Source organism: Calliphora vicina, chromosome 2 (genome assembly GCF_958450345.1).
Source record: "Calliphora vicina chromosome 2, idCalVici1.1, whole genome shotgun sequence".
Lineage (NCBI taxonomy): Eukaryota > Metazoa > Arthropoda > Insecta > Diptera > Calliphoridae > Calliphora > Calliphora vicina.
In genome coordinates this window covers 65,368,331-65,394,800 of record NC_088781.1, presented here as the reverse complement: position 1 = coordinate 65,394,800, position 26,470 = coordinate 65,368,331, and the positions used below count along the sequence as shown (strand labels likewise).

Genomic DNA, 26,470 nt, shown 5'->3' with positions numbered 1-26,470 from the left:
GACTTTTTTGGACTTTTCGACTTTTATCGACTATCCGACCAAAAAGTCGTTTTCAACTTTCCGACTTTCCGAGGAAAAAGTCGATTGATCGAACAATCGACTTATAGAACCCTAGAGTGAACTCGGGGAACCCTAGTCATAGTAATGACTAGGGTTCTATAGCTGAAACAAAAAGTCGACTTTTTCCGTTTTTTAAAAAGTCGACTTTTCGAACTTTCGACTTTTTTCGTTTTTTAAAAAGTCAACTTTTCGAACTTTCGACTTTTTTCGTTTTTTAAAAAGTCGACTTTTCGAACTTTCGACTTTTTAGTTAAATCGACTTTTCGACTTTTTTAGACTATTTTCGACTTTTTTAGACTATTTTCGACTTTCCGACTATTTTCGACTTTTTGCCATTTCTTGTTAAAAATATATAGTTTCTACATTTATTGATGCGCTTTTTGTAATGTTTAGCAATAAAAATTAAATTTATCAAGGCGATAATAGTTAGAAGAATGTTGTGTAGAAAAAAGCTTTAATTTATAAACATTTATTTATTATTTATATTAGCATATACTACACAAAATGCAAATTGCAATAGTTTTAGTATAATGTTGCAATTAAATTTTTTTTTTAACAATCTAAAAAGTCGACTTTTATCGACTATTCGACTTTTATCGACTATTTTCGACTTTTATCGACTATTCGACTTTTTTCGACTTTTATGGACTATTTTCGACTTTTATCGACTATTCGACTTTTGAGATAACATAATCGATTGTTCGACTTTTTTCCGACCAAAAAGTCGATTTCGACTTTTCGACTTTTGTTCGAACAATCGAACAATCGACTTATAGAACCCTAGTAATGACTAGGGTTCAAACTCGAAACTCGAAATCGACTTTTTGGTCGGAAAAAAAGTTGAACAATCGATTAAGTTATCTCAAAGTCGAAAAAATTCAAATTTTTAAATTGTTAAACAAAAAATTTAATTGCACCATTATACTAAAACTAAATATGCATAAAATAACATAAATAAAATAATAGCCTGCAATTTGGTACATTTGCATTTTTTCTAGTGTATGCAAAAAAAATGAATAAAATAAGAAATAAATGTTTATAAAGTAATGCTCTTTCTTTCTAAACGTTTTTAGACATATCGTATATATGTATGTACTTGAATTAAAGAAACTTTTAGAAACGTTTTTGATAATAAAAATGGCAAATTAATAATGTAATTTTGTTTACTATTTTATAAATTTAAATACATATAACTATTAGAAACAAAAGTGATAATATTATTTAATACATTATCGCCTTGATACATTTAATTTTTATTGCTAAACATTACAAAAGGCGCATCAATAAATGTAGAAATCATGTATTTTTTTACGAGAAATGGTAAAAGTTGAAAAAAATCGGAAATAGTCTACTAAAAAGTCGTTATTCATATATACCAAAAAGTTCAAACGTTAAAAAACCAAAAAAGTCGAATAGTCAACTTTTAGTTTCAACTATAGAACCCTAGCGGAGATGTATAAAGTTGCCAATCTGGCAGCATAATTTTAACTACTCTGTTTTAGTTGACATCGTTCATTTTTGAAAAAATCAAGCTCAAGCGTTAATATTCGCTGCTGTCAATTGTTTTTACTGTATGAATTTTAGCATTTGTTTGTGCAAATAATTGTTAAAATTAAGGTTTTTAATTAGATGTAACAATTGACGATTTATTTTAATTATCAGTGTAATTTAGTTATAATAAACAACAATACAAACAGTATTTTTCTATAGAAGATCGTACTAAAGTTTAAAGCAAACAAAAATAATTAAAAGGCGCCAATATGACGACGCGGCGAAGACCAGTGGCTAAACAAATCGCAGGAAATGAAGCCACAGAACGCAGATCTTTGGGAGCAAATACGTCCAAGCAATCATTGGTGAGTGCTAAAGCCGCTAGTACAAACAGTGACCAGCATCAAAATACCCCCGAACAGTTCATGTCAGGTGATCCATTCGACGATGCAAATATTTCGGATGATGAAGAGGGAGGAACTCGTATAGGAGATATCTATATACCGCCACCTATACCACCGCATTGTTCCACAGAGAGTAAAGGTCCCCGTTTAATAATAAGAAAAATTGAAAATAACAATTTCAAAAGTTATGCCGGCAAAGTTATTCTTGGGCCCTTCCATCATGTAAGTAAACAGAAAAGGATGAAAGCTACAGTTTATTCAAAACATTAAATTACATTTTTCGTAGTGTTTTACAGCCATAATTGGTCCTAATGGCAGTGGCAAGAGTAATGTTATAGATTCCATGTTATTTGTCTTTGGTTATCGTGCTAACAAAATCCGCTGCAAAAAAATTTCCACGCTACTACACAATTCCGCTAGGTATCCAAATATCAACATGTGCTCTGTAGCGGTACATTTTCGTCAGATCGAGGACAACGATGACGGCACGTGTGTAGAAGTGGCCGACAGTGACATTATTGTCGAAAGAACTGCTTTCAGAGACAATTCCTCCTACTATACCATCAATGGCAAAAGAGTACAGTTCAAAGAAGTTGCCAAACTGCTCAAAAAACATCATGTGGATTTAGATCACAATCGATTTTTGATTTTGCAGGTAAATCCATTTTATTTTTATTTAAATTATTTAATTAATTTATTTGTGTTGTAAATTACTACTAGGGTGAAGTTGAATCGATTTCTATGATGAAACCCAAGGGACAAACAGAAGCGGAATGTGGCATGTTGGAATATTTGGAAGATATTGTGGGTACAACGCGCTACAAAGAGCCATTGGTTAAGATCAACGATCGCGTAGAACAATTGACCGAAGAGCGTACCGAGAAGCACAATCGATGCAAATTGGCCGAACGGGAAATGAATGATTTGGAACAACCCTACAATGAGGCTGTCGAATATTTAAGACAAGAAAATGAAAATACTCGTACAAAGAATTTGAGAATCCAGAAATATCTCAGTGAGAAGAATAAAAAACTTCAAGAATATACAAAACAACATGAAGAAATAAAGGCCGAATTAAAAGAACACGAGACTGAGGTGGACACATTAAAAAGTGAAAGAGAGGAAAAGGAAAGCCTAGTGAAAAAGGAAATGCAGTAAGTTGTTAAATTTATTTATTTTTTTTTTTAGAGTTTAAAATAAAATACTTTTTTTATAATTTGCATAAGACTCATTCCAACTGCGACAAAGTTACACAAATAATATATATTTAAATAATCAGCCTTTTCGTGTAAGTTCCTGTTTATTTACAATAGTACGAAACGGTTGAGGTGGAAAAATGGCAAAGTCTTACACGATAGGGCTGAATATCTTATATTTGGAAAAACATGTCACATTTTTGTGATCTTTAACAGATGAAATTTAGTTTAACAGTTATTTATTTAGATTATCTTATAAATTTAATTTATTTAGATTAAAATGATTTTTTCACCGAAATTGGTTTTTTACAAATTGAAAATTTCCGAATAACCCACAAACCGGTTTTCTAAAAGTCGATTTTTTGTAAACTCAACTGCACAAACAGTCTGTCGTACCTAAGCCAGTAATGAAACGGTAAAGTTTCAGTATAATTTCTGAAAGTTAAAATAGTTTCGTTGTGATTTGATATTATAATCCACAAAATATCGGTTGACGCAGAAAAATTACGATTTAAGTACAACAGAAAAAATTAGTCATTTAGCCTGAATTATTTGATTAGTAATAAATTCAGTTATAACCACCACAAATATATTTAAATAAAAAAAATATATTTTCTATTACTTCGACTTAATATAATTTGAAATGGTAAGTATTTAGATGAATTATTAAGATGATTAAAATTAAAACTTCTAAGGATATTCATATACATATGTATAGAGAAAATAATGACTGGTTGAAATTTATTTACATTCTGATTTGTCCAGGATATTTTGCTTGATTGGTTTATTTGCCAATTTCAGCTTCACTCATATTTTCGATATATAACATTTCGGGAATAGTTTTGTCTTTTTAGTAAAAAAAAATCTATGATAGAAAATATTAACTTTAATAAAAAGTAAGAGTGCTATATTCGCGATTAAACCACCTTAAGGAATGAAAATTTCACCAAAAAAAGACTTATCACATATTTTTATTTACGCAAAAACCTTCAAAAAAAATGATGATACCGAAAATCAAATGAAGTGACCTGGTCACCAAACGATCTCTAATATATATATACAAACGAAATAACAAACACACATATCGTCACCTTAAATGCAAACGGACGTAACTACACTTTTATTTTTTTACAGGAAAAGCAAACAACGTTATACAATCAATAATAATAAAGTCAAACGTCCGTTTAAATTTCTTTAATAAGTTGTCATTTTTGATTCGCGTGACTCTGTACCTAATTTGATAAAAAAAAACCATAATCAATCGAAAACTCGATTTTGAATTTTTGTGTTCTTTGTTAGAAACCCGTTTTTTTCTTCTATAGACAAAAGCTGTAAATAACAAATTTTGTACCGGTATTATTGGAGTTAATAGATAGCATTAGTTTATACATGTATCGCAATAAACACAAAATATTGTAGCTGAATTTATATAACATTTAAGTTAGACTATCCAAAATATCAATATTTATGGATGTATAAAATTCTAACATTTTAGAAACCATGAAAACATGCGCAAGAAAAAGGAAGATGTGGAAAAGAAACTTGAAAAATCCACCAGTAAATTTGCTGAAGTACAAGAAACTATGACAATTTTAAATAAAAGGCGTCATCAGAATAAAACTCAAACAACTCAGAATGAAAATCAATTAGAGGAATTGCGAAAAATACCTGAAAAAAATGAGAAAGAAATTGAAGAATGTGAAAAGAAACTTGAACGTCTGGTTAAGCAGAAGGCTGAACTGGAAGAAGAATTGCAGCGTAATTATGCAGTGCTAAAAGAACAAACAAAACCTCTTATTGAAGAACGTGAAAAACTAGAAACTGAATTGATGGATTTGAAAATTAATGTCGACGAGGCTAAAGCAGAGCTGGCTCTGTCGGAATCAGAGTTGAAAATTTTAAAACATGATGAGACCGCCGAAATGCGTAAATATGAGAGTATGAAAGGATCCTATGAAGAATCCGAACAAAGTTTACAAGAGAAAAAAGTCAAGGTGGAAGAATTGAAAGAACGCTTGCCACAGATGAAACAGGAGGTCATAGAAAAGACGCAACAGTTACAAAAACTTCAACATGAAGAGCAACAATTAAGAACGCAAATAATGACAATCAAAGGAGAGGTAAAGCCAGATTGCTTGTTAAACTACTTTTTAGTAAACTAATTTTCTATTGCAATTTTCTAGATTAATGAAAAATCCGTAAGCATGCAAGCAATGCGTTCCAACAATAAAGTGTTAGATTTCTTAATGCGCCAAAAATCTGAGGGTAAAATTCCTGGCATATTAGGACGCTTGGTAAGTATTGCATAATATGTTAATAAAATACTTATCATCACGGACTACTAACTAACTTAAAGTTGTTCTTTGCTTCAGGGTGATTTGGGTGCCATCGATAGTAAATACGATGTTGCCATTTCCACCGCTTGTGGTCGTCTGGACAATATTGTGGTAGATACTGTGAATACTGCTCAGAATTGTATCGAGCATTTAAAACGTTACGATGTAGGTCGAGCCTCATTTATTGCCCTCGAAAAGGTAGATCATTTAAGAAATCAATGTGGTCGTATACAAACGTAAGTATAAAGTCTTACAATTTAGAGATATGCTGTAGTATGTACTAGTAAAAAAACTGAATGAAAAATTTAATGGAATTGTTGTCTTATTTCTACAATTTCAGTCCTGAAAATTCATCACGTCTTTTCGATTTGGTGCGTGTAGAGGATGATCGAGTTACGCCGGCGTTTTACTTTGCATTGCGCAACACCTTGGTGGCCAACGACTTGGAACAAGGTACCCGCATTGCGTACGGTGCAAAACGTTTTCGAGTTGTTACAGTCAACGGTGATGTTATTGAGACGTCTGGTACCATGTCCGGTGGTGGCCGCACTCAAATTCGCGGCAAAATGGGTACAAAAGTACGCACCAACACTAGCAAATCAACTGAAACCTCAATGATTTCACAACAAGCACTTGAGGACATGCAAATAAAAGCCCAAGAATTGCAATCTCAACTCAATTTCAATCAGGAACAACAGGGAAGACTTGAGCGTGAAATTAATCAATTGAATACAAGCCAACAGCGCAACGAGGCGGAAATTCAAAAACTATTAATTTCCATAAAAAGTTTAGAGGAGCAGTTGCCGCGTATCTTCAAACAGTTGGAGGCGCAAAAGAAACGAATGCAAGAGACAACCACTGATGAAGGCAAAGTTAAAGCCATTGAGGATGCTATAGCTGCAAAAAAGGAAACTCTCAAAGAAGCTGAAGAAGCCGCGGTGGAAGTAAATGAACAAATTGTCGAAATTAAAACAAAAATTGACGCAGTGCATGGAGATAAAATCAAGTCGGTACAATCAAAAATTAACAGTCTGGAAAATCAAATTAAAAAGTTAAAAGCAAATATTTCAAAATTGAAAGTAGAATCGACCAATAATGAGCGCAATGTGGCAAAACTCGAGCAGCAAATCGAACGTCTGAAGGCGGACGTACTAAAAGCTCAAGATGAATTGAAAGAGCTCAGTGAAAAACGTCAGCAGTTTGATGATGACATCACTGCCCTGACCAAAGAACTGGAGGAAGCTAAAGAGGCCATCGATAAGGCTAAATCCGAATTTTCGGGAGTGCACAAGGAAATAACGGCAATACAAAAGAAGGAAAGTGATCTGAAACTTAAACGTGTTGAAATTGATCAAAAATTACAAACAGTCTCGGCAAAATTGTCCGATGTCAAAGCTCAAATTCCTCATTGGCGAGAGCAATTGAAACCTCTACGCTTACACGAAATACCGGGAGATTCAGAACCGCAGCCGCCTCTAAAAAACTACACAGAAGAAGAATTGGCAACACACACTTTGCAAGACATCCAGTACAAAGAGAGTGTTCAAGAAGAATTGTTGAAAAAGAAACCAAATCTATCGTGCATCACAGAGTACATCGAGAAAAGGGATGTGTATCTAGAGAGAGTCAAGGTGTTGGAAGACATCACCTGTAAACGTAACGAAATGAGACAACTCTATGACGACGTCCGCAAAAAGAGATACAACGAGTTTATGCAGGGGTTCCATATTATTACCAGAAAACTCAAAGAAATGTATCAAATGATTACACAGGGCGGTGATGCTGAGCTCGAATTGGTCGATTCCATGGATCCCTTTACAGAAGGTGTATCGTTCAGTGTCAGACCTCCCAAGAAAACTTGGAAGAATATATCGAACTTATCCGGCGGAGAGAAAACACTTTCTTCGTTGGCTTTAGTGTTTGCCTTGCATTATTATAAACCTTCGCCCCTGTACTTTATGGATGAAATCGACGCGGCTTTAGATTTCAAAAATATATCCATTGTTGCCCATTACATCAAGGAGAGAACGAAAAATGCTCAATTTATCATAATTTCCCTACGCTCGAACATGTTTGAATTGTCTGATTATTTGGTGGGCATATACAAAGTTAAAGATTGCACCGATTCGGTGTGTATACAAAACGAACCACCTAAAATGCCCCTAATTGAATCGCAACAACTTCAAAACCAGACCCAAACACAAATACTACATTCCCAACCAGCCCATCTACATGTGGTGCCTACAGCGGGCGTTTCTAACATGACTGCTACACAACCCTCACAAATATTGGCCGATAAATCGGTTAGCCTTAATGATTCTCTAGATTCTTCCCCATCGACAGAAACTGCCGCTAATAAAGATGCTCCACCCAATAGCCAGCAAGAAAATAATGAAAACTGTGCATCTGCCGCCACCGTCTTGTCACAGTCTGCACCTCAGTCACGTAACAAATCAACATTTGCTCCTCAAGGGGAAAGTACCGCTGTAACGTCTTCGCAACTTTTAAGCGATGGACGACAGAGTGGAAATATGACTTTTATACCGCAAGGCGAAAGTACGGCACTATCGCAGACGCTCCAATTGGATATGACTCGTACTTCCATTGTACACGGCAGTCAAAATGCTGCTTTTACCGACAGCCAATTTAAGAAACCCTTGCCACCTGTAACATCCAACTGATGTTTGTTGTTATTATTATTTGTAAATGTCACGTCGACCTGGTCCAGGTGTTTTTTTACAATATTATTTTATGGCCATATATTTGTATTTGTACACACACATTTTTTAAATGAAACTCGTTTCCACTTTCATATTAGAACAAGACAATCATTCTCATATTGGATGACCTGACCACATACACAACTCCTTAACTGTTACTTTTAATTAAGCGTTTTAAATATTTAACTATTTTTTAAAAAAGCATGCTCATTTATTTGGAAATATTAACCATTAACTAATTTACTTTTTTTTACATATAATCATTAATCATTTATAATATAGAAGAACCAGAACAACAAATAAAAATTATAAAATAGAAAAGAAAACTGCCGACTTTTAATTTTAACGATGTAAAATATAATTAATATTTATAACCGGTTATGGCCAATAAGAATAAAAAAATATTGGAAAATAATTACAAAAACTAAGTAGATTTTGCTCGTCGTTTATACATATGAAAATATTTTTATTTTATACATCTTTAGACTTACTAGGTATTATTTTTTTTACATTTTCAAAAGATTTTAGCTATATTTTTACATATTTCCTCTAAAGCTGCTGTCGTCGAATTCTTTAGTGATGTAATGTCTTCTCCCTTATCGCATGCTTTTGTTAGTTCCGGATCTAGTGGTAATGAGCCCAAAAATGTCACATTCATTTCATCACACATTCCTTTGGCACCACCAGTCTTAGCAGGGAATATTTCTGAGGAGTTACCGCAATGGCCACACCGAAAACTGCTCATATTTTCAATGACGCCCAATATTTGTACACCTTGTTTTTTACAGAAGTTTATCTCCTTGCGTACGTCCAGTAGTGACACTTCTTGGGGTGTTGTTACAATAATGGCTTTAAGTGAGTTTGGTTCTTGTTCATCACGTAAATATGATACTACCGATAGGTGTTCATCCGAAGTACCAGGTGGAGTATCCAATAGTAGTAAGTCTAAAGTCCCCCAATCAACTTCACTTAAAAATTGTCGAATCATGCCATTCTTTTTTGGTCCTCGCCAAATGATTGCATCATCTGGAGATCCCAACAAAAAACCAATCGACATTAAACATAAATTATCATCAACGCCTACCGGAGACCATCCAGAACCCGACTGATGAACATTTTCTCCCTCTACGCCTAATAGGCGTGGTTGGGATGGACCACATATATCAATATCCAAAACACCGAAATTTTTATCATTGTAACTTTTGGCCAAATAACGCGATAGTAACATGGTCACTGTACTTTTCCCAACGCCGCCTTTGCCAGATAATATCAACAGTTTATTATTAACATCCTTCATAGCTGCAGCCACTAATGCTTTGCCGGGATCTTCAAGTTTCTTATTGGGATCACTGCAGATTTGTTGATTAGGACAACCTTGGCAGGCACTTCCTAAACCCGCATTGGCGCTTTCCACACCCGGACAATTTTCTGGTTCAGGCATCATCTTGGTTGCCGAATTAAAAAAAAACAATGCAATTTATTCTGAATAAAAATTATACTCTGTGATAAAAGTGCACAAAGGCGAATTTATACAAGATTTTTACAACCTAGCAAATGTCAAAAAACAGCTGATCAAGGCGAATTTATAGAAGGTGACGACAACCAAGGTGCATTTAACAAGGTGTCATCGGGAGCACAGCTGATTATAGCAATATCACGCGATAATGTCAAACTACACATATAAAAAATATTCGTCGATACGGATTTATGTCAAACTACTTTTAAAAAGAAATGGTATAAATCAAGATCAGCGAAACAACTTGCATTTTTATAATTTCTTTGGTGTTGATAGCTCTCATAATTAGAAGCACAAAAACGTTAATATTTTTCCCTGCTCTCTCTTAGTTTAAGAGTTATATGAATTTAAAGTCAATACATATAATAGTACACAAGGTGCATTTAATAAGGTGCCATCGGCAGCACAGCTGATTATAGAAATAGCACGTACAAATGCCAAACTACATATATAAAAAATATTCGCCCGTACGTCAAACTCTATATATAAAAAATAAGAGAATTCGCCTATATTTATTTCAATTCGCCACTGCTGTCACCTTGTTAAATACGCCTTGATAGTACATTTCTCATATATTTGGAAAACAAACTGATCGTTATGGGTATCATTGAATAATGATTCACAATACCTTTAATATGATATATAATATGGTACAGTTTATTAATATTGTGAACCAAAAATTCCTTTTTGATTTTATATGATAGTACTTCAGAAAATTTTGATATACAGAAAAAGTGATTTTAGCGAAGCCGGTATTCGATACACCCCAGAATTAAAAGTCCCTTCACCCAGCCGAAGGCCGGTAACACAGAAAATGTGAATATTAACAGAAAAAAAATTAATGAAAATATAAACTGTTACGCGGATCTTGATTTGTTCCAAAGAAATTAGTGAATTCGCCTGTATTTATTTCAATTCGCCACTGCTGTCCAAGGCTATCACCAAGGCGTATTTAACAAGGTGACAGCAGTGGCGAATTGAAATAAATACAGGCGAATTCACTTATTTTTTATATAGAGAGTTTGACATACGGGCGAATATTTTTTATATATGTAGTTTGACATTTGTGCGAGCTATTTCTATAATCAGCTGTGCTGCCGATGGCACCTTATTAAATGCACCTTGGCTATCACCTTGTTAAATACGCCTTCGACAGAACTACAACATCAAGGCGTATTTAACAAGGTGACAGCAGTGGCGAATTGAAATAACTACAGGCGAATTCACTTATTTTTTATATATAGAGTTTGACATACGGGCGAATATTTTTTATATATGTAGTTTGACATTTGTGCATGTTATTTCTATAATCAGCTGTGCTGCCGATGGCACCTTATTAAATGCACCTTGGCTATCACCAAGGCGTATTTAACAAGGTGACAGCAGTGGCGAATTGAAATAAATACAGGCGAATTCACTTATTTTTTATATAGAGAGTTTGACATACGGGCGAATATTTTTTATATATGTAGTTTGACATTTGTGCGAGCTATTTCTATAATCAGCTGTGCTGCCGATGGCACCTTATTAAATGCACCTTGGCTATCACCTTGTTAAATACGCCTTCGACAGAACTACAACTTCAAGGCGTATTTAACAAGGTGACAGCAGTGGCGAATTTAAATAACTACAGGCGAATTCACTTATTTTTTATATATAGAGTTTGACATACGGGCGAATATTTTTTATATATGTAGTTTGACATTTGTGCATGCTATTTCTATAATCAGCTGTGCTGCCGATGGCACCTTATTAAATGCACCTTGTACAACATGTACAAAAACAGGTACTTTGTTTTCGTTAAAAGATAATTGAACTGTCAAATTAGCATGTTGTTGTTCAAGGCGTATTTAACAAGGTGACAGCAGTGGCGAATTGAAATAAATACAGGCGAATTCACTTATTTTTTATATATAGAATTTGACATACGGGCGTACGGGCGAATATTTTTTATATATGTAGTTTGACATTTGTGCGTGCTATTTCTATAATAAGCTGTGCTGCCGATGGCACCTTATTAAATGCACCTTGAACATTACTCACAAGACGAATCTAATAAGGTGACCAAGGCGAATTTATATGTATACCAGGTGGTGTTGATTCTACAACAAGTACAACATTTACAAAAACCACGTGCAATTTGTTTTTGTTTATGTGGTTTCAGCTGTCAAAGTTTGCTTGTTGTTTTTGTTACTTTTACGTTTGTTGTAGCATTCGCCGCAACAAACACAAGATAATTTGACAGCTCAAACCTCTAAACAACATTAATCAGCTGTGCTATCAACACCACCTGGTATATAAAATCGCTTTGAAGGTGGCCTCACGAGAACAGCTGACTTTTATTCGCCGAATTCGTTCAACTGTCAAAATTCCTCATTTGTTTACAATTGTTAACTGTCATTAAATTATAATTTTAGTTTGTGAAATTTTTGTTTTTGCACAATAATGTATAAAAATCGATTAATTTATCACTAAAAAATTTAAGTATTATAGTTTTAATTTGTTTTTAATGTTAATAACTCCTTGCATGTATTGGCAGCCTTTGGCCGGACGCACATCTTTAATACCTAAAAATTTCATTGAAGTATACAGAAACTTGGATTATATATAGTACAAAGTTGTCGGAAATGAAAATCATCTTTCAAATGCATAGGTTCTTTATTTATTGGTACAGGAAACCTTTGGCCGGGTGTACATACATACGAGAATTATATTGTATTTTTTTCTACTTAAAACAACATCCAAATGTCGAAAGTTTACAACATCATGTGAATATATGAAGTACAAGTTGTTCAATGACCAATTCAATTCCAATTTAAACATGATTAAATTGGAAATAATTGATTAAATATCGAACATATGGTTCGATATTACTTTTTTGAGAACTGTCATTTGTTTCATATCTGTAATAATAGTATCAAATAAGCAAAACAAAATTAAGGATATATTTGACTTAAACCACCTTATATAAAATCACCTAGGTTGTGAAACAGGAAAGGCAAAGTTGTAACAATTCGATATTAATAATAATTACAATCAAATACCATCACTCGTTACAATTTATTAATGTTATTTATTAATTTATTTCTTAATATCAATCAATTGTATAATAATTTTTTCACCTGATAAATTTTTATCATGATATACTTCAAAATGGTTGTCCAAAAAAAAAAAATTATCAGGTATAGTCTCCATTTATTAGAATTATTGCTTCGTTATGATAAAATTGTTAGTGCTTTTGCTTATCCCCTGTCTATACTTGATAAATTTTTATCATGATAAATGTCAAAATGGTTGTCATGATAAAAAATTATCAGGTATAGTCTCCATTTATTTGTATTATTGCTTCGTTATAACAAAATTGTTAGTGCTTTTGCTAATACCACTTTGTCTTGGCAACAAATGTCATTTATTGTTATGATGAATATTTGTCAAGTATAGACAGGGGGTACTCTACATAAATTTCAAGTAGCTCTAAATAAATGTATATTTAGAGCTACTAAAAACCGACATATAATATACAAGGTGGCGCAAAATTAATCACCCTGCCGGATGATGTTATAACTTTTGAAAATTTTGTTGTAAGTCAATCGTATTTGACATTTGTGAACTAGACAGCTACAGAATACAAATAATGGAGCGCTATACTTCGCAATAGCGTGGAATAATTGCTTAAATGAAAATGCGTCTCATGATGTTTTTCGACTAAATAGTCCACTTTGTTGTTTAGATTGAGGACGGCTCTAAAGTAATTCACACGCGACTTACGGCATTAACTGATGCACTGTTTGCACTTTGTCATTAAACTGCTAGCATGTACAACAGAGCGCTCAGCCTTACTATTAAAATTAGCGATAGCTTCCTTAAGGGAAGTGTGGCTTGGCTCGAGGTTGGATGTGATACCGTTCAACGAAAGTACGATATCAATTGCGATAATTCCGGCAGAACCACACGACCCTAAGGAGATTCTGGCGTACATCCAGAGCGGTAATCCTAACCTACCAACCCACAACTGGAAGGTGGTTAAGGTTTCAACTCCTAAAGGTGCGTACAGAAAGGTGGTTCTAGTCCTTAATGGAATGCTTGGCGTCACTACGAGAGAGGCAAAGTAAGATTTAGTATCAAGTTGCGAATTTTCCGTGGTGACGACAAGAAGATTTCCAGGATATGGACTGCAACAAATTGGATGACCCCGCTAGCTCTGAGGACCCAATCACACTCCTGTGCGGATGGGGACCTATTATGTACAATCTGGGGTAGTTCAGATGTCAACACACGAGGTAAGTACATACTAGACTTTAATCTGGTAGATGTCAATAGAGGTTCAGAACCAAATAGACAGGAGGACTTGCTTGTAAGTGCAAGTTATTTGCAAATCATTAGGAACTGGACGATTTCAGACCATTGCTATCTTTCAGACCACAGGTATTTGACATTTTCATTAGAATTAGAATCTGGGCGGGTACTGCGCAACTCAATCCGAAAACGTTCAAAATGTGTGCTAAATACATAGTAATTCGAAAAGATTTCTTTTCTCTGGGAGTAACCCCCTGATAAGGGAACACCTTTTCTTAACAGACATTAGAAGTGCTCATGGACACTCACTTTCCGGAGAACCTTCCATTAGATATGGCTGTTGGATCCCAGCCGTACAATCGGACAACTCCATTGAGAAATCCCTTGAATTTGATATTAGTGGCCGCTTTCTGGATATAGAAGGAGACCAATCAATTGTTAGGTTTATCATGAACCTTTTATACTACAGGATCATTCATTCTGAAATGGAAACGGCCACGATCACGTGAATGCCCACGAGGGGTACTCCTGAACGAGGCATCTTATCTTGTGTGGAATCTGGCCATAAATTGTCTGCTCAGGAAATTGGATCTTATGGGTTATAAACCTTGTTATGCGGATGACGTAGCAGAGCCAGTCTCTGAGATCCACTTCGGTACGATATCACAGCACAAAATACTTGGGTATTATTCTGGATATTTAACTATCCTGGAAACCCAATACCCTAGCAAGGACATCCAAAGCCTTGACGGCAATGTACGTCTGCAGGAAGGCCATATGTACGTTTTGGGGTATTAGACCCCAGTATGTGAATTGGCTATTTGATACGGTCACCTCCGATATTATTCTATGGAGTCTCTGTATGGTGGAATGCACTAGACAAAGGCTATTCGAGAAGGTTTTAAGGAGAATGGCAATTCTGATAACAGGAGCCCTAAGAATGACTGCAACAAAGTCGCTCTTTACAATATTAAATTGGATCCCTGTGGTTCTAATGGCCAGAAAATGGCATTCACTACGGCCTACGAATCTTTTAAAATTCCAAATTAATGTAGTATTATTCAAGCCGAAATATCGGACTTACTATGAGACTGCTCAGACAAAATGGGGATCTGAACCCACATGTACGATTACCATAATGATATGGCCCGGACAAAACCGAGGGAGGAAAATATATCTTTTGGCCTGACTCGTACACAATTAAGCAATATAGTGGCGGTGATAACCGGGCACTGCATATTTGGAAACCATGCGAGGAGACTTGGCCTGCCCTATAATGACTTCTGTAGAAGTTGTCAAAATGATGAGGAGGATCAGACCATTTTTCATCTTATCTGTCACTGACCGGCATTAGGAGACATCGTTCCTTAAATAGTATATCTGAGCAAGTTGTAATGCATCAATGCCTTTATTAGGAATAGCAATTGACTACTCAAGCCAGACACTGGAATCTCCACGGAGTGACCCAGAATCCGTCAAATGACTGGTGCATACTATTCTCCTCACTACTCCTCTTTTGACCTCATTCCTTTTATTTCTTCTACTCCTTATTCTATCTGATTTTCCCCTTCTCTTTTCATCTCTATCTGGCCCTCTTTTATTTCTATTTTCAGATAACACAAAGGGACCTACTGTTTGGACCCAAGTGAGTTGCTCACTTTCCCGTGTCTACCATGAGCCTGCCTGTTAACCTAACCTATATCCGCATAAATCACGGGGTCTACACGGTGTATTTCCGGCAACATCCCGGATATGGCACGGGATAAAGGAAGAAAGATAGTCGCCTATGCGGATGAAGTGGTGATTAAGGGAAAGTTTCTCTCCACTATAAGTGATATCATGCAGGAAGCACAAGGTGATCTCTCATCCTGGGCAAAAACTAACGGGTTGGGTGTAAACCCATCGAGGACATAATTGGTGCTCTTTACCAGGAAATACAAGGTGGAGAGTTTCAATTTGCCGAAATTAGACGGAGTTGAGCTGATTTTATCAGGGGAGCCAAGTATTTAGGGACCTTCCTTGATATTAAAGAAGGGCCTAAATGCCTACTACACATGGAGTTCCATTGGCAAGAATTGGGGTTTGCGACCGATTATTGTAAATAGGATATATACATCTGTTGTAAGGCCTATTATTACTTATGGGTATACAGTGTGATGGGAGGCAATGAGGAAGCGTAGTTATAAGATTATAATCCACAAAGCTCAAGATATATCAGGTGCACAGGCGGCCTTGGATATAATCTACTATCTATTGAGAATTATGTTGCGAGTGTAGCGGCAAGAAACTTTGTTAGGCTATTCGAGTCCTCGTTAGTAAAACCATTGCGGAAAGGTCACACTAAAGTATGAGACAAGTCTTATCGGTCAGGATAACATTCCCACGGTAATATCGGATCATAGGGGGACGACCTTGAACTTCGGTGTCTCACCCCCAGTATAGTTCCGCAATAAGAATGAATGGATTGGATCCGATCAACTGTTCTCAACTGGGGTGCAGTTTTCACTGAGAATCCAAGATGGATTCTTGTACAGGGGCCCGGGATTATAGCACACATAATTTTTGTAGAGTGTATAGGGATGTAAAGGAGTTGAAGACAGTAGAGAACACTATGTGCAGCTGCCCGAGACTACAGAGTCATAGATTTAATGGCTGGGTACTAGACTTCTAGATGAATTTGGAGGGTGGCTGATTGTAAATTGGGTTTTATCAGTGGAATAGGATGGCTATATTCTACGTTGAATCCAAATCTGTAACCACTTTCATCTTCTTTTTAATTCTCCTTTTGCTATCTCTAAAACACTACTTTTTTCTTCTTTCTTATACTTATGTCTCCTTATTTAGGCATGGCATTATTTTTCTTCTTAATCTGACTCTTGAAGGGAATCAAAATGGACCTTTTGGTCTACGGATGGAAGTGCACACCCCTTCCAAACTAAACTAAAATCAAGAATTATAAAAATATAGATTACGCATTGCGCAGGTTTTTTTTGGTTTAAATCAACAGGTGTTCGATGTGCTACGTCACATCAGCAAATAAAGTGATTGACGTCTAGAAAAAATTTTAAAAATGTTTTTTTTTATGTTTTGCTTTTATTTTTCTCAAGTTCTAGGCTGATATGACGTACATGCGCAGAACGAACATTTTTTTACATACTGAATGCGCAATCCAAGGCGAATTTATAGAAGGTGACGACAGAACTACAACAAATACAACATATACAAAAACAACAGGTACTTTGTTTTTGTAAAAAGATAAGTGAACTGTCAAAGTTGCCTGTGGTTGTTTTTGCTTTTGGGTTTGTTGTATTTTTCGCCACAACAAACACAAGTGAATTGACAGTTCACTTGTCTAAACAACTGAATAAAAAAAATAATCAGCTGTTCTTCTGTCGTCACCTTCTATAGATTCGCCTTGGCGCAATCTATGTTTCTATAATTCTTGAACTAAAATAGATTCCAATTACACCTATACCTCGATTTACACGATATATGCGTTCCTGAAAAAATCGTGTAAATCGAAATTAAAAAATGTTTGTATGAGAAATCGTGTAAATCGAAAAAAGGCCCAAATACGAATAAATTCAAAATTTTGTTTAGAAAATTCATTTATTTTAAAGTAAAGTATACATTGTAGTCAAAGTATATTTATAAAAGTACATGCAACTCTACAACAAATCAACAATAAAAAACAACATTTATTTCATGATGTAATAAGTAAGGTGAGAGCGTTTCGACAACAAACACAAACACACTCATATTGTCATAATGTCCTATTATGTTATTTTAGTTCAAACAAATTGAAACACAACAAAATTTTGTTTAAACTAAAATAATATACATATTAGGACATTATGACAATATGACTGAATAGAAGACCGTTTGAATCCCCCAAATATTTCTTGCTGACAAGTACATAGGTTTTGACGAAATTGAATTTGTCAAATAAAAAATAAACTAATTTTATTTTGGCATCTTTTAGATTTTTTAATGGGATGATTATTTTTTAAGTTCAATTTTATTGATACTCACTTGATTATTTTTTATCTTTTATTTATTATTTTTATTAACGTTGATTTTTGCAAAATTTTGCTTCAAAATGTTGCTTTTCAGAAGAGATTTTAATTTTTGTTAGAATTTTTAAATTTATTATTTTTTATGTCAACACACAATAAGTGTGTTCGCGTACTTTCCAGTAAAAATTATCCAGTAACTTTAATTTAGAGCTTAAAAATACATTTACTCTCAATCTAAAAAAAATCCAAAAAAGTAAATTGTGTTATTTTTGCATATTAACTAAAAAACGGCCGTTAAATTTAAATTATATTTGAAAAAGAACAACTGTTTAATAGTGATTTATCCAAATTTCATCATATGAAATCTTTTTATTGACATTTTCATTCATGTTTTTTGATTTAAAAAATTTTTTCTTTGAAAATAAAATTAATTATTTTTTCAAATTCAGTTTGACAAAACCCAAGCACTTTCAAAATAGATAAATAGAAATCAGCTGTGTTGTTGATTTCACCTTACTTAGTGCATCATGATTCATTTTGTTTGTGTAAAAACTTGTGAGATTGTCAAAAACTGTTGACAATTTTTCCACAAATATCACTCACGTTGCCCATTTTATCGTGTCTTTTCGCACATAGAATAAGACACCACTACCACTGGTAAATTTTTTTTTCATAAGGAACAAAAACACATTTTTCCAATTATTATTTTTGCTTTTATTATTGAAATTTTTCAAAATTTATTTTTTTTTATTAATATTTTCAAATACAAAAAAAAAATATAAACAAATATAGAAAGAAACAAGTAAGAGTGCTATATTCGGCCGTGCCGAATCTTATATACCCTTCACCAAATTATACTTCAAAATTTTAAATATTTTTAGGTAAACAAAATTTAACTTTTTTTCCAGTTGTTTTTTGAATTTTTTGGAAAAAAAAAATTTTCGATTGTTATTTAAAATTTTTTTTTTTTAAATTTTAATTTTTTTTTTTTTAAATTTTAAAAAATTTTTTTTTGTTTTTTAAATTTTTTTTTAAAAAAAAAAAATTCGGGTTCAAAATTTTTTTCCCGATTTTGACCCATTGTAGGTCCAACTTACTATGGTCTTATATACGTCGTTGCAAATGTCTTTGAAATATCTATCATTAGATATCCATATTGTCTATATTAATGTCTTAGTAATCCAGATATAGGTAAAAAAATAGGTCAAAAATCGAGGTTGTCTTGGTTTTTTCCTCATATCTCAGCCATTTGTGGACCGATTTTGCTGATTTTAAATAGCAAAATTCTCGAAAGCATGTCTGACAGAATTATTGAAGATTTGGATCCCGAAGATATCTGGGGTCTTCAGAAAACTGATTTCAACAGACAGACGGACAGACAGACAGACAGACAGACAGACAGACAGACAGACAGACAGACAGACAGACAGACAGACAGACAGACAGACAGACAGACAGACAGACAGACAGACAGACAGACAGACAGACAGACAGACAGACAGACAGACAGACAGACAGACAGACAGACGGACATGGCTTAATCGACTCCGCTATCTATAAGGATCCAGAATATATATACTTTATAGGGTCGGAAATGAAAAATGTAGAAATTACAAACGGAATGACAAACTTATATATACCCTTCTCACGAAGGTGAAGGGTATAAAAACGAAAAGTAAAAAATTTTGACAAATCACAAGTTTTTACAAAGGAACAAAAAATTAACAGCTGAATTAACAGCATGTACTTATATTTAATAAAACAAAATAAATTGAACTCATAAAAAACATGTCAGTTCATTAAAAAACAATTATAAATATATTTATATTATTTATAGTACGTATAAGTCATAACTTCCAATCAATTCTTTATCACTGTCTTCCACTACTGATCGTATCTTTTGGAAGAAGACACATCACTTTCCTGACTAGATACTTTTGATTGATGGATTTCTGGTTCGATAGTTGATAAATTGGAGATAACATCAGTTCGTAGAGATTTAGAATATAATTTGTAATTAAAACTTGTGGTGATTTATTGTTTGAGTCCTTATAAACCTCCATAAAGTTCCTATAAATAGCCCTGTGAAATGTATCTCTGGAATGCGAGGTCTCTTTCAATACTTTGGTTATTTTTAAAAAAAATTATTCCGTAACTCCTTCATCGGAATCGTTGTGGTTTTTTTCGGTCATCATATTTATTAAATCTTCAACATCTAATTCTTTATTTATTATCATTTCTTCAATACCACCTGCGCAAAAGTTATCAAAACCTTCTCGTCCCAATGGATGTATGTGCCACAACATCTGGCCATAAATTTTTCCAACAGCCTTTGATAGCCTGTGTTATAAGTCTATGCAACATGCTTTACACAATATAATATTATAATTTTTTTGTATTTGTGACCAATAAAATATAGATAAATATTTTTGATAATTATAAATGTATATTGTATAAACATTTTTGATAATTTACTGAAAAAAAAAAATCATGTAAAAGTAAAATCGTGTAAATCGAGGGGTAGGTGTATTTTTGAAGTCCCAGTAGCATACATTGCGTATTTTTATATTTCAATACAAAATCGCTCATTTATTTTGGCGATTTCGATTCTAACAATCGATGTTAACTTGGCACACGTTTGTTTTGACATTTTGTTTACCATCAGCTGTTTTTATAGCACAATAATTTCCATTCAATTAATTTCGCAACTACACAATAGTATTATCATATTTTATGATATTGTGTGGTTCGATAATTGTGCTAGCTTGGTTGAGACCATTCGCTCGCCCGTCCATAGCTATTATCAGATTAATATACGGATTATTTTGATTATATTGTGTGTAATTTATTGATTAGACGGTCTGGTGAAGTGACAAAAATCGTGGAATAAAAACTATTTTAATATAAATTAAAAAAAATTTTAAAAAACAATAAATTATAACAACACAACATGGATAGTGTGAATAAGGTATGCTCTAATAATGGTATCATTAATGGTGGCACCTCGAATGGATCTTCCGGCAGCCAAATATCTAGTAAGTACATGCAAAAATCATTTCGACAAACGTTCAGGCTGTAAGACCTGGTTTAAATTAAAAGAGTTCAAGTTCAAAGTCCGTAAAGGTGAACTTGTTTTTTTGTGTATCTTTTCTATAATCATGTATTTTTTGGTTGTATTGTCCGCTTTAAACATTTGCATAATACCTAGACTACTTGAATGAGTGTCGAATACCTTGCCTTTTTGTCTAGAAAGTTGCAAAATATTTTGAACGTTGTTTTTTATTTGTTTTACAGATGGCACTGCACGTAATAGAGATTCTTGGGAAGAAGTCACAATTGAGGTGCCATGGGGTACCGTACAAGGTAAGCAAAAATGATGATTAATTAGTTGTGAATTCGTATTTCTGTTTTAACGCCTTATTATCATTTCCTTATCATTTTTATTGACATCATGACTTTCAATTTTAACTCAAAATATTAAAAAAAAGTAATATTTCTGTCGTATGCTTGCTTGTGAACTTTGATTTTTATCACACTTGTTAGATTTAGGGCCAATTTTTATAAAACTATCGAAAAATTCGTCTTGAAAATACTCAGACACATTTTTTGTTCGTTGTATAAAGTGTAGTCAGTTACATTAGTTTTATGGATTATAGGTATAGTATTCCTAGAAAATTAATATATTTAATACGTCACACTGTAAACAAATGAATCATTATTTATAGCTATTTAATGTTTTTGCTTTCAATAATAATGAGGTCTTGATTTAACTGAAAAGTTGTTTTTCATGCCATGATAGGTATTTCTCATGGTTGAAAATTTCGAAATTGTTCCTGTTTGAGCCTTTTGTTTTAATATGATACTGATATTTGATTCATAATGTAGACAGTTGGCATTATTGGTTTTATTCAGAAATAGTAAGAAAGTACGCTTCGTTTAAACTGAATTCCTATGAAAATTCGTTTAACCTAGGTATAAGTTTAGTTTTAATAAATATCAAGGTTGGCCACGTTGGTAACGATATTTACCATTATAATGTAACAATGGTAAATATCGTTACCGATATTTTATAAATAATTTTAAGTTATTAAAATACAAATTTTTGATTTATTTAATTTATTGAAATCTAAAAAATTTAAAAAAAAAAATTTATTTTTATTAATGGTAATTCATTATCACTAAGTTTACCTTTAGTGAAAAAATAGAATTTCGCATTACCGTCACATTATAACCGCTTCAAATCCTTGATAAATATAGCTAACTGAAGTAAATTGTATTCAGCTTATCGTGCAAACGTGCTAAGTGCATTTTTAATGAAAATTAATATTTTTATACAAAATGTTAGAATAAGAAACAATTATTTTGTTTTTCTCGTTGTTTTAATGTGGTATGCAAAAGAGCTATGTCAAAATTGCCAAATTATTCTGTCGAATTAATATATTATTTATTTAGTAGCATTTTATATACTTCATCGTATAACTATGTATGTATATAACAATTTGATACATATAATACGATGCTCTGATATTCATACATTATTAAAAAAAAATTCTTGTGAATTCATAATTGGGGTATTCGCACGGTCTACTATTTGGTCACATTGTCATAATGTCATAATATATTATGATAGTTTAATCAAATTTTTGTTGTGCTTCAACAACTTTTTGAACCATAGAGAATTATACATAGAGTCGAGACACTCCGATTTGTCAAACAAAAATATAAAAAAATCGTATTTCTGATACAATAACAAAATACAATGACTAGCATGTATTTTGTTGTTGCAAGAGTTAGGTTTTTGACAACAGACTTAGGTTTTTGACAATTACGTCTCGTGTCTATGTTACCCTATGATTTGAACTATGTTTTTTGTTTTGTCATAAAATATTTTTTTTTGTTTGAAACAAAACAACTATTATAATATATTAGGACAATATGACTAATAGCACATATTGTGTAATCGGTTATTTTAAATTATTCGATTAACCGAATAATTTCTATTTTAATATTAAACGGAAAATAAAACCACGAATTTTGAGTACTTATTTTAAGTATTTTATTAATAAAACAACAAAAACATAACAATTCAACCAAAAGAAATTAATAAAAAAAACTCTCTCGCTGATTGTAGATGTTGGAGAAATTGAAAGTAAGGCATGATCAAGAATATCCAATATCTCAGTTCTTTTTTTAGTTTTTTCTAAGCATATAAAATCCTTCATTATACCATTGGAGTCCTTTTTGGATTGTTTTTAAGATTTTGAATACTGTTAATAATTTCAATAAGTTCTGATAATATACTCGTTTCAATAATGTCTCCTGTTTGGTCTATTATCATGTCCTCCTCCGACAAATTGTATTTGAATTACAAAAAATATGTTAAAGCGCAAAAGAAAAGAAATTTCGGTTAATCGGTTAATCGACACAAATTAATCGGTTTATTTGTTATTTGAAAATCGTCAATTTTTAATTATTCAAAGAGTTAACCTTAACCGACCAAAATTAATCGGTTAACCGATTAACGGTTAATCGATTGAATACCCTAGTATCTGGCATAAATTGAATTTATGTAAACCTATTGCATTTAACAATTAATAGCTTTATTTTGCAGTTTCTGCAGTCTCTCTATTTGTGAATTTGTGATGCATGTGTATAAAAAGCTGTTTACGCTTAATTAGCAAAGTTGCAATTTCTTTCAACTCATTAAAGTTATTAATTAAGCCTAGTACAACAGAGTAAATACCATCCATATTTTCTCTTTAATTCATTATTCTCTTTTTTAGCTTTAATTTATTTCGATACACCGGAGGGTTTATATTCAAATAGTGCTATCTAAAATTTTCTCGAAAATGAGTTTTTTATAGCATTGTATTCTCTGACTAATTTGTCATCTGTCAATTTAATTTAATTTACAAAAAATATTTCCAATGCTTTTTTCATAAAGTTTGTATTGTGCTATCTAACACGCAACTTCTTTTGTTAGTAAAAAGTACTATGCACATAAAAAAGATTTGTGTATATTATAAAATAATAAAAGTAGTTTTTTATTAAATATTTACATATTTAATTTCTGATCAACCAACAAAATGAAATACCTACAGCGCATTGCACTCGATTATATGTCATCTAAAGAAGATGAGGACGATTTTGTCACAGTCATAATTGTAACTAAAAATTTATTCTAGATTCCGAGAATGAACATATTACCCATAGTGTAATCGTAAAAGAAAACGAGTCCATTTTTCTGCTCCAAAATACAAGAAAATAAGAAAAAGCTTGTGAATATTCTCTTAATATTTTACTTATCCATAATATATTTTATTAAAAACCTCAATTAGTTTTCATTAAAGCTCATTTTTATTTGTGTGAGAATCAGTGAATATTAGTATTTAAATAACATTGTAAAATAAAGTTTCGTTATTACTCTTAGAGATATCGAAAAAAAACAGTTTTTTCGCTCTGCTGTAATATTGTGATTTTGCAGATAACACTTTTTGAATATAAACCCTCGATATTATTAGTTTTGATACATTTAATGTATTTATTTATATACTAGGATCGCCTGGTGGCCGAAATTCGACCACTTTTAAAACGCTTTTTACCACTTACATGAAAAGAATTTTTAAATATTTTTTTTATATTGTGCACATCTAGAGAAAATAAGCTTTTAAACCATATATGTTTCATCAATAACATACTTAAAAGTGTACCACAAAAAAAGGTGTGGCCTATTTATATATAAGATTCTTTATTACTTTCCTTTGTTTCATGTTTTCCATTACATCTGAAACATACTTCGTCATTTTTACTGTCCACAGATTTATGATTGAAACCTTTACATTTAAAACATTGTAGTATTTCTATTAATTCAATTTAAGGTTAATTCACTAAAATTTTAATTCGGAATTAAAAAATGTCTGCCATTCATTCCATAAATCAATTTACAAAATCTAATTATTTAGGAAAATTAAACACATGAAAAAAATTCCACCAAAAGTTTTATTTAAATTGGTTTATTTTATTGGCTTTTAAGAGCAACTTTATTGATAATACAGACTTTTAATCAAATAACAGAGAGTAAACAATAAAAATGAAGAAAAACTCTTATAAGAAAATGTAAATGTAAGTCCACTAAAAAAAATAAGTAATAGAAAGTGTGCTAAGTGTGCTAACGAACTTATTTTAATCGAGGATTATTTACCATTATAAATCATAGCAACTAAGTCATACAACTACATTTCAAAAATATTTAAAACAAAGGATTTTAGCAAGTTGTTTTGCCACCTGTAAAATTATAAATTATTTTTAATATTTGTTAACAACTACATATTTGATAAATACATGTTATTTTTATTACTCAATTGCAGGAAAATGGTGGGGAAGTCGTAATAAACAGCCAATATTAGCATTGCATGGATGGCAAGATAATTGTGGTAGCTTTGATAAATTGTGCCCACTTATGCCTCCAGAGATACCAGTACTATGCATTGATTTGCCAGGACATGGAAAATCTTCACATTATCCCAAAGGTATGCAATATTTCCTATTTTGGGACGGTATATGCCTGATTCGCCGCATTGTACGCAAATACGGCTGGAAGCGAGTTACTTTAATGGGTCATTCACTGGGCGGTGCTTTAACCTTTATGTATGCTGCTAGCTTCCCCGCAGAAGTTGAGAAATTGATAAATATTGACATTGCTGGACCTACAGTGCGCAGTATTGAACGCCATGCAGATACAACCGGATGGGCATTAGATAAATTCCTGGACTATGAAACATTACCAGAAACCAAGGTACCTTGTTATACCTACGATGAAATGGTCAAATTGGTATTAGATGCTTATGAGGGTTCTGTGGATGAACATTCGGTGAAGGTGTTGATGGAGCGTGGCATGGAAACGGCACCTCAACATTTACACCGCAATGGCTATCACTTTTCCAGAGATTTACGCTTGAAAATCTCTCTACTTGGCATGTTTACAGCTGATCAAGTATTGGCTTATGCCAAGCGTATACGCTGTAAAGTACTAAATATTCGTGGTATTCCGGGCATGAAATTTGAAAATCCCCAAGTCTATGAAAAAGTTATTGAAACTCTGAAAGAAAATGCTAAACTTGTGATATACAAAGAAGTACCTGGCACACATCACTTGCATCTCTGTACACCGGAACGTGTGGCTCCGATTATTAATGATTTTTTATTAGAAGCGTAATCGAAATAAAACACACACAGACAATTGCTGCAAAATCTGTTGATTAGAATGCAAGTGTGAGGCTTAATTAATTAAGTTTCTTTAAGATAATTATAAGTTGTATTATTTTTTAATTTATAGAAAAGAGAATTATGCGTTTGCTGATTCGTGAATACAAATATTTTAGTGATATACACTTACATACATATTTTTGAATGGTTAATTATACTTAAATTTTAAC

General features: G+C 32.8%; 3 protein-coding genes across 3 annotated transcripts; 2 read left to right on the top strand and 1 right to left on the bottom strand.

Moving 5' to 3' along the window:
• The first annotated feature begins 1,665 nt into the window (after nt 1–1,665).
• Nucleotides 1,666–8,533, top strand: glu (structural maintenance of chromosomes 4-like protein gluon). The gene is made up of 7 exons (XM_065502668.1): nt 1,666–2,177; nt 2,242–2,610; nt 2,676–3,109; nt 4,647–5,271; nt 5,335–5,445; nt 5,524–5,723; nt 5,828–8,533. Exons 1-7 carry the CDS (start codon nt 1,821–1,823, stop codon nt 8,166–8,168), a joined length of 4,437 nt encoding a protein of 1,478 aa, XP_065358740.1. The 5' UTR covers nt 1,666–1,820; the 3' UTR covers nt 8,169–8,533.
• A 107-nt stretch (nt 8,534–8,640) lies between these two features.
• On the bottom strand, nt 8,641–9,709 carry Nubp1 (NUBP iron-sulfur cluster assembly factor 1). The gene has a single exon (XM_065502669.1). The coding sequence runs from the start codon at nt 9,649–9,651 to the stop codon at nt 8,722–8,724; it is 930 nt and encodes a 309-aa protein (XP_065358741.1). The 5' UTR covers nt 9,652–9,709; the 3' UTR covers nt 8,641–8,721.
• Nucleotides 9,710–20,780: 11,071 nt separating this feature from the next.
• Nucleotides 20,781–26,261, top strand: kraken. The gene is made up of 3 exons (XM_065501385.1): nt 20,781–21,070; nt 21,330–21,398; nt 25,403–26,261. The coding sequence occupies exons 1-3, from the start codon at nt 20,986–20,988 to the stop codon at nt 26,248–26,250; spliced, it is 1,002 nt and encodes a 333-aa protein (XP_065357457.1). The 5' UTR covers nt 20,781–20,985; the 3' UTR covers nt 26,251–26,261.
• The last annotated feature ends 209 nt before the right edge of the window (nt 26,262–26,470 follow it).